This window comes from Ailuropoda melanoleuca, chromosome 1 (assembly GCF_002007445.2).
Source record: "Ailuropoda melanoleuca isolate Jingjing chromosome 1, ASM200744v2, whole genome shotgun sequence".
Taxonomy (NCBI): Eukaryota; Metazoa; Chordata; class Mammalia; order Carnivora; family Ursidae; genus Ailuropoda; species Ailuropoda melanoleuca.
The window spans coordinates 70,201,274-70,214,780 of record NC_048218.1 but is presented as its reverse complement, the minus strand read 5'-3'; the positions used below and the strand labels follow the sequence as shown (position 1 = coordinate 70,214,780).

Sequence of the window (13,507 nt, the reverse complement as noted above, 5' to 3'; positions counted from 1 at the left end):
ACATTCCCTGCAAACCCCATATATTGAAGAAACTCTACAAGCCCCAAGCAGGATGAATAAAACAGAAACCACACCTACACATATAATAGTAAAACTGCTAAAAACCAGTCCAAAGAAAAAAACTTTAAGAAAGCAGAGGAGGTGTGCCTGGGTGTCTCAGTTGGTTAACCATCTGACTCTTGATTTCAGCTCAGGTCATGATCTCAGGGTCATGAGATCAAGCCTCACACTGGGCTCTGCGCTGGGTGTGGAGCATGCTTGAGAATCTCTTTCTCCCTTTCCTTCTGCCCCTAACCTTCACCCCCCACAGCCTCTCCAATTTAAAAAAAAAAAAAAAAAAAAAAAAAAAAAAAAAAAAAAAAAAGCAGAGAAAATAGATACATTATCCTCAAAAGAGCAACAATAAGACTAATAAAACTTACAACAAATGATAAAGACATAAAAAACAAGCAAAAGACAATGAAATGACATTGTGCTTTAAGAAAAGGAAAAAACCAACCTACTATTCAATGCTTTGGGAAAATAGCCTTCCAACATCAAGAAAAACAAAGGTATTTTCAGACAAAAACTGAGATGGCTCTTAGCCAACATACAAACCCTAAAAGAAATAACAAAGGTATCTTCAAATTAAACGATAAGTGTGCTAGGAAGTATCTTGTTTTTATCCGTACAAAGCAATTACCTGACAATAACCAATAAAACCTGGTCTATTATTATATTAGTGTAATAATACATTGACTTAAAAAATCCAAAGGAGGGGCACCTGGGTGGCACAGTGGTTAAGCGTCTGCCTTCGGCTCAGGGCGTGATTCCGGCGTTCTGAGATCGAGCCCCACATCAGGCTCCTCTGCTATGAGCCTGCCTCTTCCTCTCCCACTCCCCCTGCTTGTGTTCCCTCTCTCGCTGACTGTCTCTATCTCTGTCAAATAAATAATAAAAAATAAAATCTTTAAAAAAAAAAAATCCAAAGGGGAAAAAAATCCAAAGGGATGGTTTTTAACTTACTATAAAGCTTCTCAATGAGCAGAAAACCGCACAAGTTAAAAATCATTTTTTAAAAAAGATCAACAGGAAAAGTTTTATTTAAAAATGAACATTTTTTTAAGTTTTTTTTAAAAGATTTTATTTGTTTAAGTCAGAGAGAAAGAGCACAAGCACAGGGGGAGCAGCAGGCAGAGAAGCAGGCTCCCCAGTGAGCAAAGAGCCTGACACGGGACTCAATTCCAGGACCCTGGGATCATGACCTGAGCCAAAGACAGACACTCAACAGACTGAGCTACCCAGGCATCCCAAAAATGAATGTATTTCTGGCTAGAACTACAAAAATTAAAATGGTTAGTCCCCCCCAAAAAATGGTTAGTTCCATCAATTGTAATTTTGCGTAAGTCAATTTAAAAAATATACAAACTTTGCACACATCTTGTCTAAAAGTGACTCTAAAATACATACAAAGTTAAATCCTTTATATTAATCATCGCAGTGACCCTCTCCACTGCTTGCCTTGGATTAAACTGTTTTACCATGATTTACACTTCAATACTGCACTGTATTTTTTTAGCAGTGAAAATTTTAACATTTAAATTTGAGTGTGTCTGGGGCATCACAGAAAATATAAAAATTGTAAAGGGAAAACTGACTACATTTCATTACAGAATCCTAACTTATTTAAAATTTTTTTAAGTAATCTCTACACCCAACGTGGGGCTCGAATTTACAACCCTGAGATCAAGAGTCACAAGCTCCACTGACTTAGCGAGCCAGGTGCCCCCTGACTTACTTAAGATACAGATTACTACAAGATCACAATCAAGTCAACTCTTTCTATGAGAATTTCTTCATCTCTGTAATAGGAATAATGATACATGCATTTAACTCACATTTCTTCTCATCTAACTTCCAGATCCTTCTAAAGATACAATTCAAAGGAAAGAGACTTCATGTAATCTCAAATAAACATATATATTTCCTCACCCAAGTTTTCTTCCATGACCTCTCAGTTTACTTACCCTTTGCTCTGACATCATTTCAGATATAAATCTTTAAGGCACTGTGTCCTCTGTTTTTTTTTCCTCGTCTTCTGCTCACTCTATCTTCTTAAATACTCTAAACAAAATCTATAATTGGCTCTCTTTTAGGACCTTTACTGCTCTCCTTCTACGAAGTTAAGTGAAGTTTGCCCATCTGTTCATATTCTTTCTTTATCCACAACATAGACAATTTTCATATATACAAGTAACATGCCTAATCCTTCATGCATTCTATTAGTTTACTTCCACATGAGAAAGCCAGCATCTTTAACTAAATCATCCAAACTTCTTTTCAAGGACACAAGAGGAAAGGCAATTAGCATTATTAAGTGGGCTGCTCCCTATCTATTTCTGTGAAAGGTAGTATTGTTCTCATTCACTGAGCCTGGGAAAAATTCAGAAATCTGCCCAAAGGTTTCACTACCAATAAATGAAAAAGACAGAAGTCAAACAGGTCATCTGCCTTCAGAGGTTGTATACTTGCTCCATATTCACTACCCCAAAAGAATGTTCTCCAGTATTAATTATGCTTTACCTATCAACAGCACCAGAAACCTCCAGTTAAACACTGCAGATTAGCTATACCCCTTTACCTCCATTTTCTCCAAAAATCCAATTAAAATTTAAAAAAAAAATTTTTTAAGCACTAAACCACAAAGACAAGGAAGGAAGCAGCAACAGTAGCAACACAATTCTGGTAACCAAAAGACAGGTAAAAGAACAGGAACTCACTTAGACCAGAAAAAGCCAAAACCTAAGTCTTCAAAGTGCACTGATAAAGCCAATTTGAAGCCAGAAGATTCAGAACACAGAATTCCAAGATGGTTACTGAATATATGCTGACCAATGATCTTGAGCAGCTTTCATGTGCTTATTGACCATTTGTATATCTTTTCTAGAGAAATGTTTACTCAAATCTCTTGCACGTTTTTAAACTCGGTTATTTGCTCTTTTATTGTTGAGTTGTAGAGTTCTTTATATTCTTTGGATACAAATCCCTTACATAATTTGCAAATATTTCCTACCATTCTGTAAGTTGTCTTTTCACATTCTTGATTCCTTTGAAGCACAGAAGTTTTAATTTTGATGAAATCCAATTTACCAATTTTTTCTTTAGTTGCTTGTACTTCAGGCATCATATCTAAAAAATCATTGCCTAATTCAAGGCAAATCTTTTGGATACAAGGTAATTCGAATAAATCTTTTGGGTACAAAGATTTACTCCTATGTTTTCTTCTAAGAACTGTATAGTTTTCACTCTTACATTTAGGTGTATGATCCATTTTGACCTAAACTTCATATAGGATGCGATACAGGAGTCTAACTTCATTCTTTCACATTGGAATGTCCGGTTGTTTCAGCACCATTTGTTAAAAAGGATATTCTTTCTCCATTATTTGTACTGCAACCCCTATCAAAACCTGGTTTTTCATAAATGTAAGGGTTTCTGGATTCTCTATTCCACTGATCTATACATCCTGCTTTAATGCCAATACCACACTGTCTTGATTACATAGCTTTGTAGTGTTTTTAAACTGGGAAGTGAACCCTCCAAATTTGTTCTTTTTCCAGATTGTTTTGGCTATTCTGGGTCACTTGTATTTTCTTATGAATTTTAGGATCAGCTTGCCAGTCTTCAAAGATATTAGCTAGAAATTTTGATGGGGCTTGCCTTTAGTCTATAGAATAGAATAGAATTTGGGGACTATTGTAATCTTAACAATATTAAGGCTTCTGATCCATGAACATGGAATATCTTTCCATTAATTTAGGTCTTTAATTTCTTTCAGTGATGTTATATAGTTTCCAGTGTACAGTCTTGCACTTCTTTGGCTAAATTTATGCCTATGTATTTTATTCTTTTTTAATGCTACTGTTCAATGCAATGATTTTCTTCGCTAGTACAAAGAAATACAAATGATTTTTGTACACTGACCTTACATCCTGCTGGCTTGCTGAACTTACTAGTTCCACTGATTTTGGTGGATTCCTTAAGATTTTCTATATACAAGATATATAATCTAAAAGTAGAGATAGTTGTACTACTAGTTTGTTTATGTGGATGCCTTTTATTTTTCTTTCCTGTCAAAAACTATGGCTATAACTGTATTGTGGAATAGAAGTGGAGAGAGTGGACTTCTTTTCATGGTCATAGGGGAAAACTTTTAGTATTTCACCCTTAAGTATGATGCTAGCTAAGAATGTTTCATAGATGTCCTTTACCACATTAAGAAAGTACCATATTCCTGCTTTATTATTTTCACCATGAAAGTGTGGTGGATTGCCAAATGCTTTTTCTGTGTCTATTAAGATGATTATATAGTTTTTGTCCTTTATTCTACATTCATTGACTTTTTGCATTCCTAGATAAATCCCACTTGGTCATGATGTACAATCCTTTTTATATGTTGCTACATTGGTTTGCTAATATTTTGTTAAGGATTTTCATATATTTATAAGGGATATCGGTCCTTTGTTTTCTTGTGAAATCTTTGGCTTTGGTAGCAGGGTAATACTAGCCTCACAGAATGACTCAGTGATACCTCCTCTTCTATTTCATGGGAAAATTTGGAAAGGATTGTTGTTATTCACCTTTAAACATTTGGAAGAATTCATTGGTAAAGCCATCTTGCCCTGGGTTTTTCCTTTGGGGAAACTTTTTTTTTTTTTTAAAGTAGGCTCCACACCCAGTGTGAATCTAATGTGAGACCTGAACCCACAACCTGCCGATCAAGACCTGGGCCAAGACCAAGAGTCAGATGCTGAACGGAATGAGCCACCCAGGCGCCCCCTAGGGGAAGCTTTTTGATAATTAAGTCAATCTTTTTTTTTTTTTTCCAAATTAGCCAAGTATCCACTTTTATATGAGGTTGTATTTTTTTGAGACTAAGAAGGTCTTTACTGCTATTTAATCCAATCTTTTATTATTTTTCCTAAATTGTTCAAAATACAAAGAGACTACGGATTTCATGATGAATTACCACAACAGAGACACTCCCGTCTAACCAGAGAAAAGGCTATCAAGAATAATGGATGGGGCGCCTGGGTGGCTCAGTCATGAAACATCTCCTTTGGCTCAGGTCATGCTGGGATGGAGCCCCACATCGAGCTCTCTGCTTCCTCTCCTCCTCCTCCTGCTTGTGTTCCCTCTCTGGCTGTCTCTTTGTCAAAAAATAAATAAAATCTTTTTAAAAAATTTTTTAAAAGAATAATGGATTATAATTGTGGAAACTGGTATTTTCTTCTTTAAGCAGAATTCATATTCCTCATCAGTGTGTGAAACCCATTTTGTTACTCAATATACCTCTTAATCCCCAAACAGTGATGATGGCATTTTGACTGCTCTATAGAAACATTATGTATGCAGATGACCCACTATCACCAGCACACATTTTCTCCCCCTGTAGCATGACTAGGTTTGTGTCAATTTGTCCTTTTACTTTTGTCACCTATGGCTGACTGCAGTTAAAGTAGCAAACTGGTGCCTGGAAGAGATCACATCTTTCATTCGGACAGCCAATGTGAGGCTGGCCCCGTGACATTTTTTTCCCCCTCTTTTTAATTTAAATTCAATTAACATATAGTGTATTATTAGTTTCAGAGTTCAGTGATTCATCAGCTTCATATAATAGCAAGTGCTCATTACATCACATTCCCTCCTCAATGTCCATCACCCAGTTACCCCCTCCCCCCCACCTCCCCCACCTCCAGCANCTCCAGCAACCCTGTTTGTTTCCTATGATTAAGGGTCTCTTACGGTTTGTTTCATTCTGATTTTGTCTTTTTTTTTTTAAGATCCATTCAGATTTTCTATTTCTTCTTAAGTTCGTTTCAATAGGTTGCATTTTTCTAGGAATATATCCATTTCATCCAGCTTACTGTCATAGAATTATTCACAGTATTCTCTTATAATCCTTTGTATTTCTGTAGGACAATAGCAATGTCCTCCCTTTCATTCCTGAAACTAGTAATTTGAGTCTTCTTTTTTTCTTGGTCAGTCTAGCTAAAGATTTGTCAATTTTATTGATCTTTTTGAAAAACTAACTTCCGGTTTCATAATTTTTTCTACTGTTCCATTCTCTCTCTCTTTTTTTTTTAATTTCTGCTCTAGTCTTTTTTTATTTCCTCCCTCTTCCTGCTTTGCAATCAGTTTGCTAGTTCTTTTTTCTAGTTTCTTGAGATTGATGGTTTGATCATGATTTGAGATGATTTTAACACAGGTATTTGCAGCTATAAACGTCCCTCTAGGCACTGCCTTAGCTGCATCCCATAAGTTTTGGTATGTGATTTTGTTTTCATTAGTCTGAAAGTATTTCCTAATTTCCCTTATGATTTCTTCTTGGATCCACTGGTTATTTCTGAGTGTGTTACTTAATTTCCACATATTCATGCATTTTTTGGATTTTTCTTCTATTATTCATTTCTAATTTCATTTCATGGTGGTCAAAGAACATATTTTGCATGGTTTCAAAACTTTCAAATTTGTTAAAGCTTGTTTAATAGCCTAACATACAGTCTATGCTGGAAAATGTTTCACATGCACTTGAGAAGAATGTGAATTCACTTTTGTTGTGTAATGTGTTCTATAGATTATATCTATTGTGATTATACCTATTACTTATTATTTATTATGTATCCATTATCTTGTTGGGTTTGTTTTGTTTGTTTTGTTTTTTGAGAGAGAGAAAGAGAGCACAAGCTGAGGGAGCAGCGGGCAGAGGGAGAAGGAGAAGCAGGCTCCCCACAGAGCAGGGAGCCCAACATGGGGCTCGATCTCAGGACCCTGGGATCATGACCTGAGCCAAAGGCAGACACTTAACCAACTGAGCCACCCAGGTGCCCTATCTTGTTGGTTTATAGTGTTGTTCACATCTATTTCCTTGTTGACCTTCTGCCTAGTTATTCTACCCATTATTGAAAGTATTTATACCTTCAATTCTTATTACTGAACTGTCTATTTCTTCTTTCAATTCTGTCAGTTTTGCCTTATGTATTTTGGGGCTCTCCTAAGTGCATGTTTGTAGGTGCTGTGTCTTCCTGATGGACTGACCTATTTATCATTATAAAATGTCCTTTATCTCTAGTAATTTTTGTCTTAAGGTCTATTTCAGCTGATATTAGTATAGTCATTCCAGCTCTCTTTTGGGTACTGTTTACATGACTTATCTTTTTTATCCTATTACTTGCAATCTATTTGTGTCTTTGAATCTAAAGTTATGTTTCCTGCATGAGTTCAAGCCCCACACTGGGTGTGGAGATTACTTAAAAATAAATAAAAATAAATGGTCATTTAAAAAAACAAAAGTAATACATGTTTCTTGTAAACAGTATATAGTTGGATCATCACTGAAATTTTATATAAGAAAAATTTTAAAGAAATAAGGGCAAAATACATTAAAATGGCATACCCTTTTCTGAAATTGAAGAAAGTACTGCAAAGACAAAATATTCAAGAATAGCCATTAAATTTGTGAAGGAAAAAAAAAGGGGGGAAACTTGTCCCTCCGAATATCAAGACAGACTGAAAAGCACTGCAACTAAAATATTAATGGTATTTGACAGACAAATACATTAGTGAAAAAGAAAAGAATCCAGAAAAATATCCACATATGTATACATGTATGTAATATTAAATCAATGGAGAGAAGATGAATTATTCAACAAAAGGCGTTAGGAGAAGTGACTTCCATTAGGAAGAAAACAAAATTAGATTCTCAAAACTAAAATCCAGTCGCACTACATGAAACTAAAAATTACTATGAAATGATAGAAAAATATCCTATAAGTAATAATGGGATAGGGGAGACTCTTCTAGGTGATACACAAAAACCCGTTTTTAAATTTCTGTATGATAAAAAACACCATAAACAGATGTAATGCAAATTTAATTACTCCAACCAAAGCCTGTGGCTTGACAGATAGCATTAAAAAGAGAATTCGGGGCGTCTGGGTGGCACAGCGGTTAAGCGTCTGCCTTCGGCTCAGGGCGTGATCCCGCCGTTATGGGATCGAGCCCCACATCAGGCTCCTCTGCTATGAGCCTGCTTCTTCCTCTCCCACTCCCCCTGCTTGTGTTCCCTCTCTCGCTGGCTGTCTCTATCTCTGTCAAATAAATAAATAAATAATCTTTAAAAAAAAATAAATTAATAAAAAAATAAAAAATAAAAAGAGAATTCATTTCCAGGTCCACCATTTTAAAGTCCACCATTAAAAAAGTGAAATTTAGGGGCACCTGGGTGGCTCAGTGAGTTAAGCGTCTGCCTTTGGCTCAGGTCATGATCCAGCTCCCTGCTCAGCAGAGAGTCGGCTTCTCCCTCTGCCTCTTCCTCCCTCCCTTACCGCACCCCTCACCCCCTACTTGTGCTCTCCCTCACTCACTCTCTCTCTCTAATAAATAAATAAAACCTTTTTTTTTTAAGTGAATTTAACTTCTCAAAATATCAGGTTTGGGATTTTTTTTTATTTTAAAATAAAGATAATTCCTACCTCACAATATATTTTAATGTTAAATGAGAATAGCTATAAAAGCATCTAGTATGAAATCTGTCTGCCACATTACAGAAGCTTGTTCTTATTTCAACTTAAGTTGGTATTACATTATGACATTGAATGAGGAATTATAAGCTGTAATCAGGGATAGCAGGATTTCTGTATTTTGGTTCATGATAAAACTATAATTCCTATATGTTGGTTCGTGATTAAACTAATATATAATTATACTAACATAATACTTTCATAATTATAAAAACTACTTTATAATAAATGAAAACACATTTCCCCACATCCCTCACCCACTATGTTTGCCATGTAAAGATGGAAGGTAAAGTGGCAATGCAGCGAGGACTGGCACCAGTTTAAGAGCAAAACATAACTAATATAGATATAGATAGCTACATCTTTTTTAAGATTTTGTTTATTTATTTGACAGAGGGAGAGACAGCCAGTGAGAGAGGGAACACAAGCAGGGGGAGTGGGAGAGGGAGAAGTGGGCTCCACAGGGAGCCCGATGCGGGGCTCGATCCTAGAACCCTGGGATCACAGCCTGAGTAGAAGGCTGTGCCACCCAGGCGCTCCCAACAATGATCCTATCTGAAACAGAATCTACAAATGAAAAACCTTCAGAATGGTACACAGTAAACACTGTTAAGGATAAAACATGAATGTCTATCAGGTAACGACTAACGTTTTGAAGACTTGTTAAAGCCAATATTTTTATATTTGAACATTACTTATAGCAAAAATGTTTCACAATTCAAAAAGTGCAAATTAATTCAACTTTTTGTTTCAAACAAAATATTTACTTCCTGCATGAACCATAGTATGATTAAATAAAGGAAAAGCACAATTTTTTTAAAATTTTATAAAATTCTAGGGGCGCCTGGGTGGCTCAGTTGTTAAGCGTCTGCCTTCCGCTCAGGGCATGATCCTGGCGTTCTGGGATCGAGCCCCACGTCAGGCTCTTCTGCTGGGAGCCTGCTTCTTCCTCTCCCACTCCCCCTGCTTGTGTTCCCTCTCTCACTGGCTGTCTCTGTCGAATGAATAAATAAAATCTCAAAAAAAAAAATTTTTTTTTATAAAATTCTAAAGAGCAACTACATACACAACTTAGAGTACAAATTCAAACTTCTTCAAACAAATGTTGATCAAAATAGAAAATTCCCACTTAAAAAAAGAATGCTTAGAATCATGTACTTTCTTGTAGATTTTTAGATGAACAAGATTTTGACCTTTAGGATGGTTTTTAAAAAACCAAAAAGGGAACTTTTAGTTACACAAAATTACACAATGAAATGTGTCTTCCAATCAATCTAAAAACAAAACAAAAAAGTGTTCATTGGAATGTAAAAGTAACCATCGGCTTTATTCAAATTATTAAAGGCAATGTTGCAATAGCAACATCCTTTTCTCTCTATTTCAACCAATCCCCCTCCTATTTTCTTTATCAACTTAGCAGGAAAATTAATGTTTAGAACTTGAACACTGGTGAATTTTTTCTTCAGCAAGATCTGCCTTCTGCCTCAATTCTATAGCACCCAAGGCAGTCATGTCCCCATGCGAGACTTAAATGCCATAAGATTCATTTTTTTATTTTTTATTTTTAAAGATTTTATTTATTTATTTGACAGAGAGAGAGACAGCCAGCGAGAGAGGGAACACAAGCAGGGGGGAGTGGGAGAGGAAGAAGCAGGCTTCCCAGTGGAGCAGGGAGCCCGATGTGGGGCTCGATCCCAGGACCCTGGGATCACGCCCTGAGCCGAAGGCAGAGGCCTAACGTCTGAGCCACCCAGGCGCCCCCATAAAATTCATTTATAAAGGAAAATAAAAGAAAGAATTAGTTTTAAAACAGCACAACAGATCAGAACACTACAAGGAATAAATACTGAAGCTGCCTTGCTATCAAAAAGCAAAAACAGGGCACCTGCGTGGCTCAGTTAAGTGTCTGCCTTAGGCTCAGGTGATGATCTCAGGGTCCTGGGATCCAACGCCATGGGGGGGGGGGGGGTCCCTGCTCAGCAGGGAGCCTGTTTCTCCCTCTCCCTCTGCCCCTCCTCGGACTCATTTTCTCTCTCTCAAATAGATAAAATCTTTTTAAAAAAGATTTTAAAAAACGCAAAACCAAAACAATTAACAAGCCCACCCCTCACAAATTTTCTACTCTAATATGAAAGTTTCAATATATCACTCACAACATGCAGATACTCTTAAAAGTCAAGTTTCTCTTATACATAAAGCATATGGATAAAAGAATTCTAAAATATTCTTTTCAAATGCTATACAAACTTACATAGTAATGGGGTTATAAAAAGACTGCAAAAATTAGGAATGTGAGTGATGAGACCTTTATTTCTTGACAACTTCCCTCTATTGCAAATCTAATCTAGTTCCAAAAATGTATACCAGATATTGGAGTTCTTTGAATTTTGATTTCTCTACCCAATTAGCAGCCAATAATAATGGGAATACTGGAAGCAACTCTTTGAAAAATCTCTAATATTGAATTAAAACAGAATACATATTATATTCAAGTTTAACAAAGTTCACTATAATATTCCATACAACTTAATCAGTATCTTTCCCTCTTATTTTATATTCAATGATTCCTTTATTTCAAAAACAAAGACATCACATGGTTCGTGAATACCACCAGTGACCAAGTATTTCCACATCACTTCTCTCAACTTGTTTTTTAAAAAAAATCAAACTTAAAACGTGAAACAAATTGAGTATAAAGCCACATTCTCTAGACGGAAAATGCTGTTACTTCATTGAAAAAAAAAAAAACCACCCAAGTCATATAAATATTCACAAAAAGCAGAATTTTCTGAGATGCACTTTAAAAATTACTTCATCTGCCACACAGTCTGGACTCTGCCCTGCAAAGCTGTCCTAGGCAATCCATGTGTGTCCCCTCTGGGTCCTTTTAATTCACAAGGAACATAAAACTTTCAAAAACTAATACCAACAGTAGCAATCAAACCAGATGCAGCTTTTTACAACGAATAACCTTAAGCTGCAAATAAAATTAACACCTTCTTCAAAAAAAAGTTCTTAAATTTTCTCTTAGAAGTAGAAGTTCCTCAGTTTTACAATTCTTTGCTTTGCTTTTCAGTGAAAAGAGAATGGGAAATCAGTGATAAGAACGAAAACAGTTAGTTCCCAGGAGAAGGATGCAAGAATTTACAACTCAGGCTTGGCCTGGAGATCAGCAGGCAAATACACAGCAATGCTCAGGGAAAGCTTTCAAGAAATGTCATTATCTAACACAAGTCGTAAGGCCTTATTTTTTTTTAAGGCCTAAGGACAGCCCTATGCATGCACCGTAAAATACAACCTATCAGAACTATTCTCCAAAAACAATTCAGGAGTTTCCTAAGATGCCCGAAACGTAAAGAGCAAGTACTCTGGACACCCTCAGGACTGCCGCCTCCCACATGGGAGGGATCCGAGTGCCACCACGTCAGTTTATGTGACAGATCCACTGGGAGCATCCGACTGTGATCCGGGGCCCTCCCGGGCCCACGCTGCTGGAAGAGGAACATACATGCAATCTTCAAGGCCCTCCTACTTCCGTTCTCAAAACAGAAATGCACTGTTTCTCCTAGTCCTTACCCCTCCACTGCCTCTCGACAGCGGGGAGAGCTCAAGTGCAAAGAAAAGCAGAGCGTCTCCGACCAGTGTCTCTAGAATGCGGTTGGTCAAAGCACTCCCACCCTCGACTCCGGGGGCAAAGCAACGGCCAAGCGCCTCTCTGAACGCCCCCCTGGCAGGGAACACACAGGCAGCAGCAGTCCCAGGTCGCCCCACTCCTTCCTCCCCGGGGTAAGGGGAGCGGAAAAGCGCAAAGAGGAACTAAGTGAACTGCAAGAAGGTGCCCTGCAAGAGAGGGTGGGGTGGGAGTGGAAACGAAGAAGGAGCGGAAGGAAGGGGAAAGGAGCAGCAAGAGGAAGGGGACGAGAGCGCGCGCCCGCAAAGGGCACGACTCTCCGGGGACGCGGCTGCACCCTGGCTCCTCGAAGCGGACGGGCGCTCCCGGCCTCCGGGGAGCTCCTCCCGGGGCAGAGGGCGAGGAAGCGACAGGAGGAGGCGACGTCCCCCTCCTGGCTAAGCCTCAGCCGTCGGCAAGGGTCGGTCGGGGCTGCAGTGCCCTCGCCGGGTCCGTAGCTGCGACAACGGCTGCTGGCCTCGGCGGAAGACGCAGACTGCGGGGCCCTCGGCGCGCTCAGCGGGCCGGCTTTCACGCCCCCACCCCCGGGGAGGCAGCTCCGGGGTGACCGCAGCCCGGCGGCCTCGCGGGTTACCTGAAGCGGGGCGAGTCCTTCAGACACTCTTCGAAATCCACCGTCATCTTCATCCTGCCTCCGACTCGCCTCGAAGGCGGCGCTGGAAGAGCCGAGAGAGCCGCGGGAGCGGCTGCGCTGGGGACCCGGACAGCTACGGCGGGCGCACGGCCGCGACTAGCGCTGCGCGGAGCTGCGGAGGGCGGCTCGCCCGCTGGTCATAGCAGCCGCGAAGACGGCGGCGGCAGCGGCGGCTCGTCAGGCCCCAGGCCGGCCCCTCTTCCTCCCGCCCCCAGCCGAGCGTCGGCCACAGGGAAACCGCCCGGGAGTGACAGCCTCCGCCAGCCAGCCACGAACCCGGCGGCTAATGGGAGGGGCTTCCGGAAGCACCGCCTGCGGGCGCTCCGGCAACGCACCTGAGCGACGGTGGCTCGAGCCAATGAACAGCGCGACCGTGGGTGCCTCCTTGCCACAAGCGTCCCTGAGGGCCAACCGGGATGCGCAGGAGTCGTTAGGCGGGACGCACCGGTTGCTGGGAGGCCAGCAGCTGAGGCTCCTTGGGAAGGAAGTCACGCGGCTGCGCGCCGCGCTTCCCTCGGAGTCCCCGCCTCTTCTCCGGCTTCTCAGCCCCGCCCTGTTGAGCTGCCAACGCGGAGGAGCCGCCGCCTGGAGGTCTGAGGACTCCTACAGCTCTGGCAGCAA

General features: G+C 39.8%; 1 protein-coding gene across 9 annotated transcripts in view; it reads right to left on the bottom strand.

Annotated features, from left to right (window-relative positions):
* The window catches only part of ACAP2 (ArfGAP with coiled-coil, ankyrin repeat and PH domains 2), a 139,010-nt gene extending 125,868 nt beyond the window's left edge, over positions 1 to 13,142 (bottom strand). For 3 of the 9 annotated variants that reach the window (XM_011227730.3, XM_011227727.3, XM_034660755.1), the window contains exon 1: positions 12,827 to 13,139. In XM_011227730.3, coding sequence (XP_011226032.1) covers positions 12,827 to 12,879 — 53 coding nt within the window. In that variant the 5' untranslated portion in view covers positions 12,880 to 13,139. Of the gene's footprint in view, positions 1 to 12,826 lie in introns of all 9 variants that reach the window. The other 6 variants (XM_034660734.1, XM_034660737.1, XM_034660760.1 and 3 more) reach the window with 5 other exon arrangements.
* Positions 13,143 to 13,507: the final 365 nt, after the last annotated feature.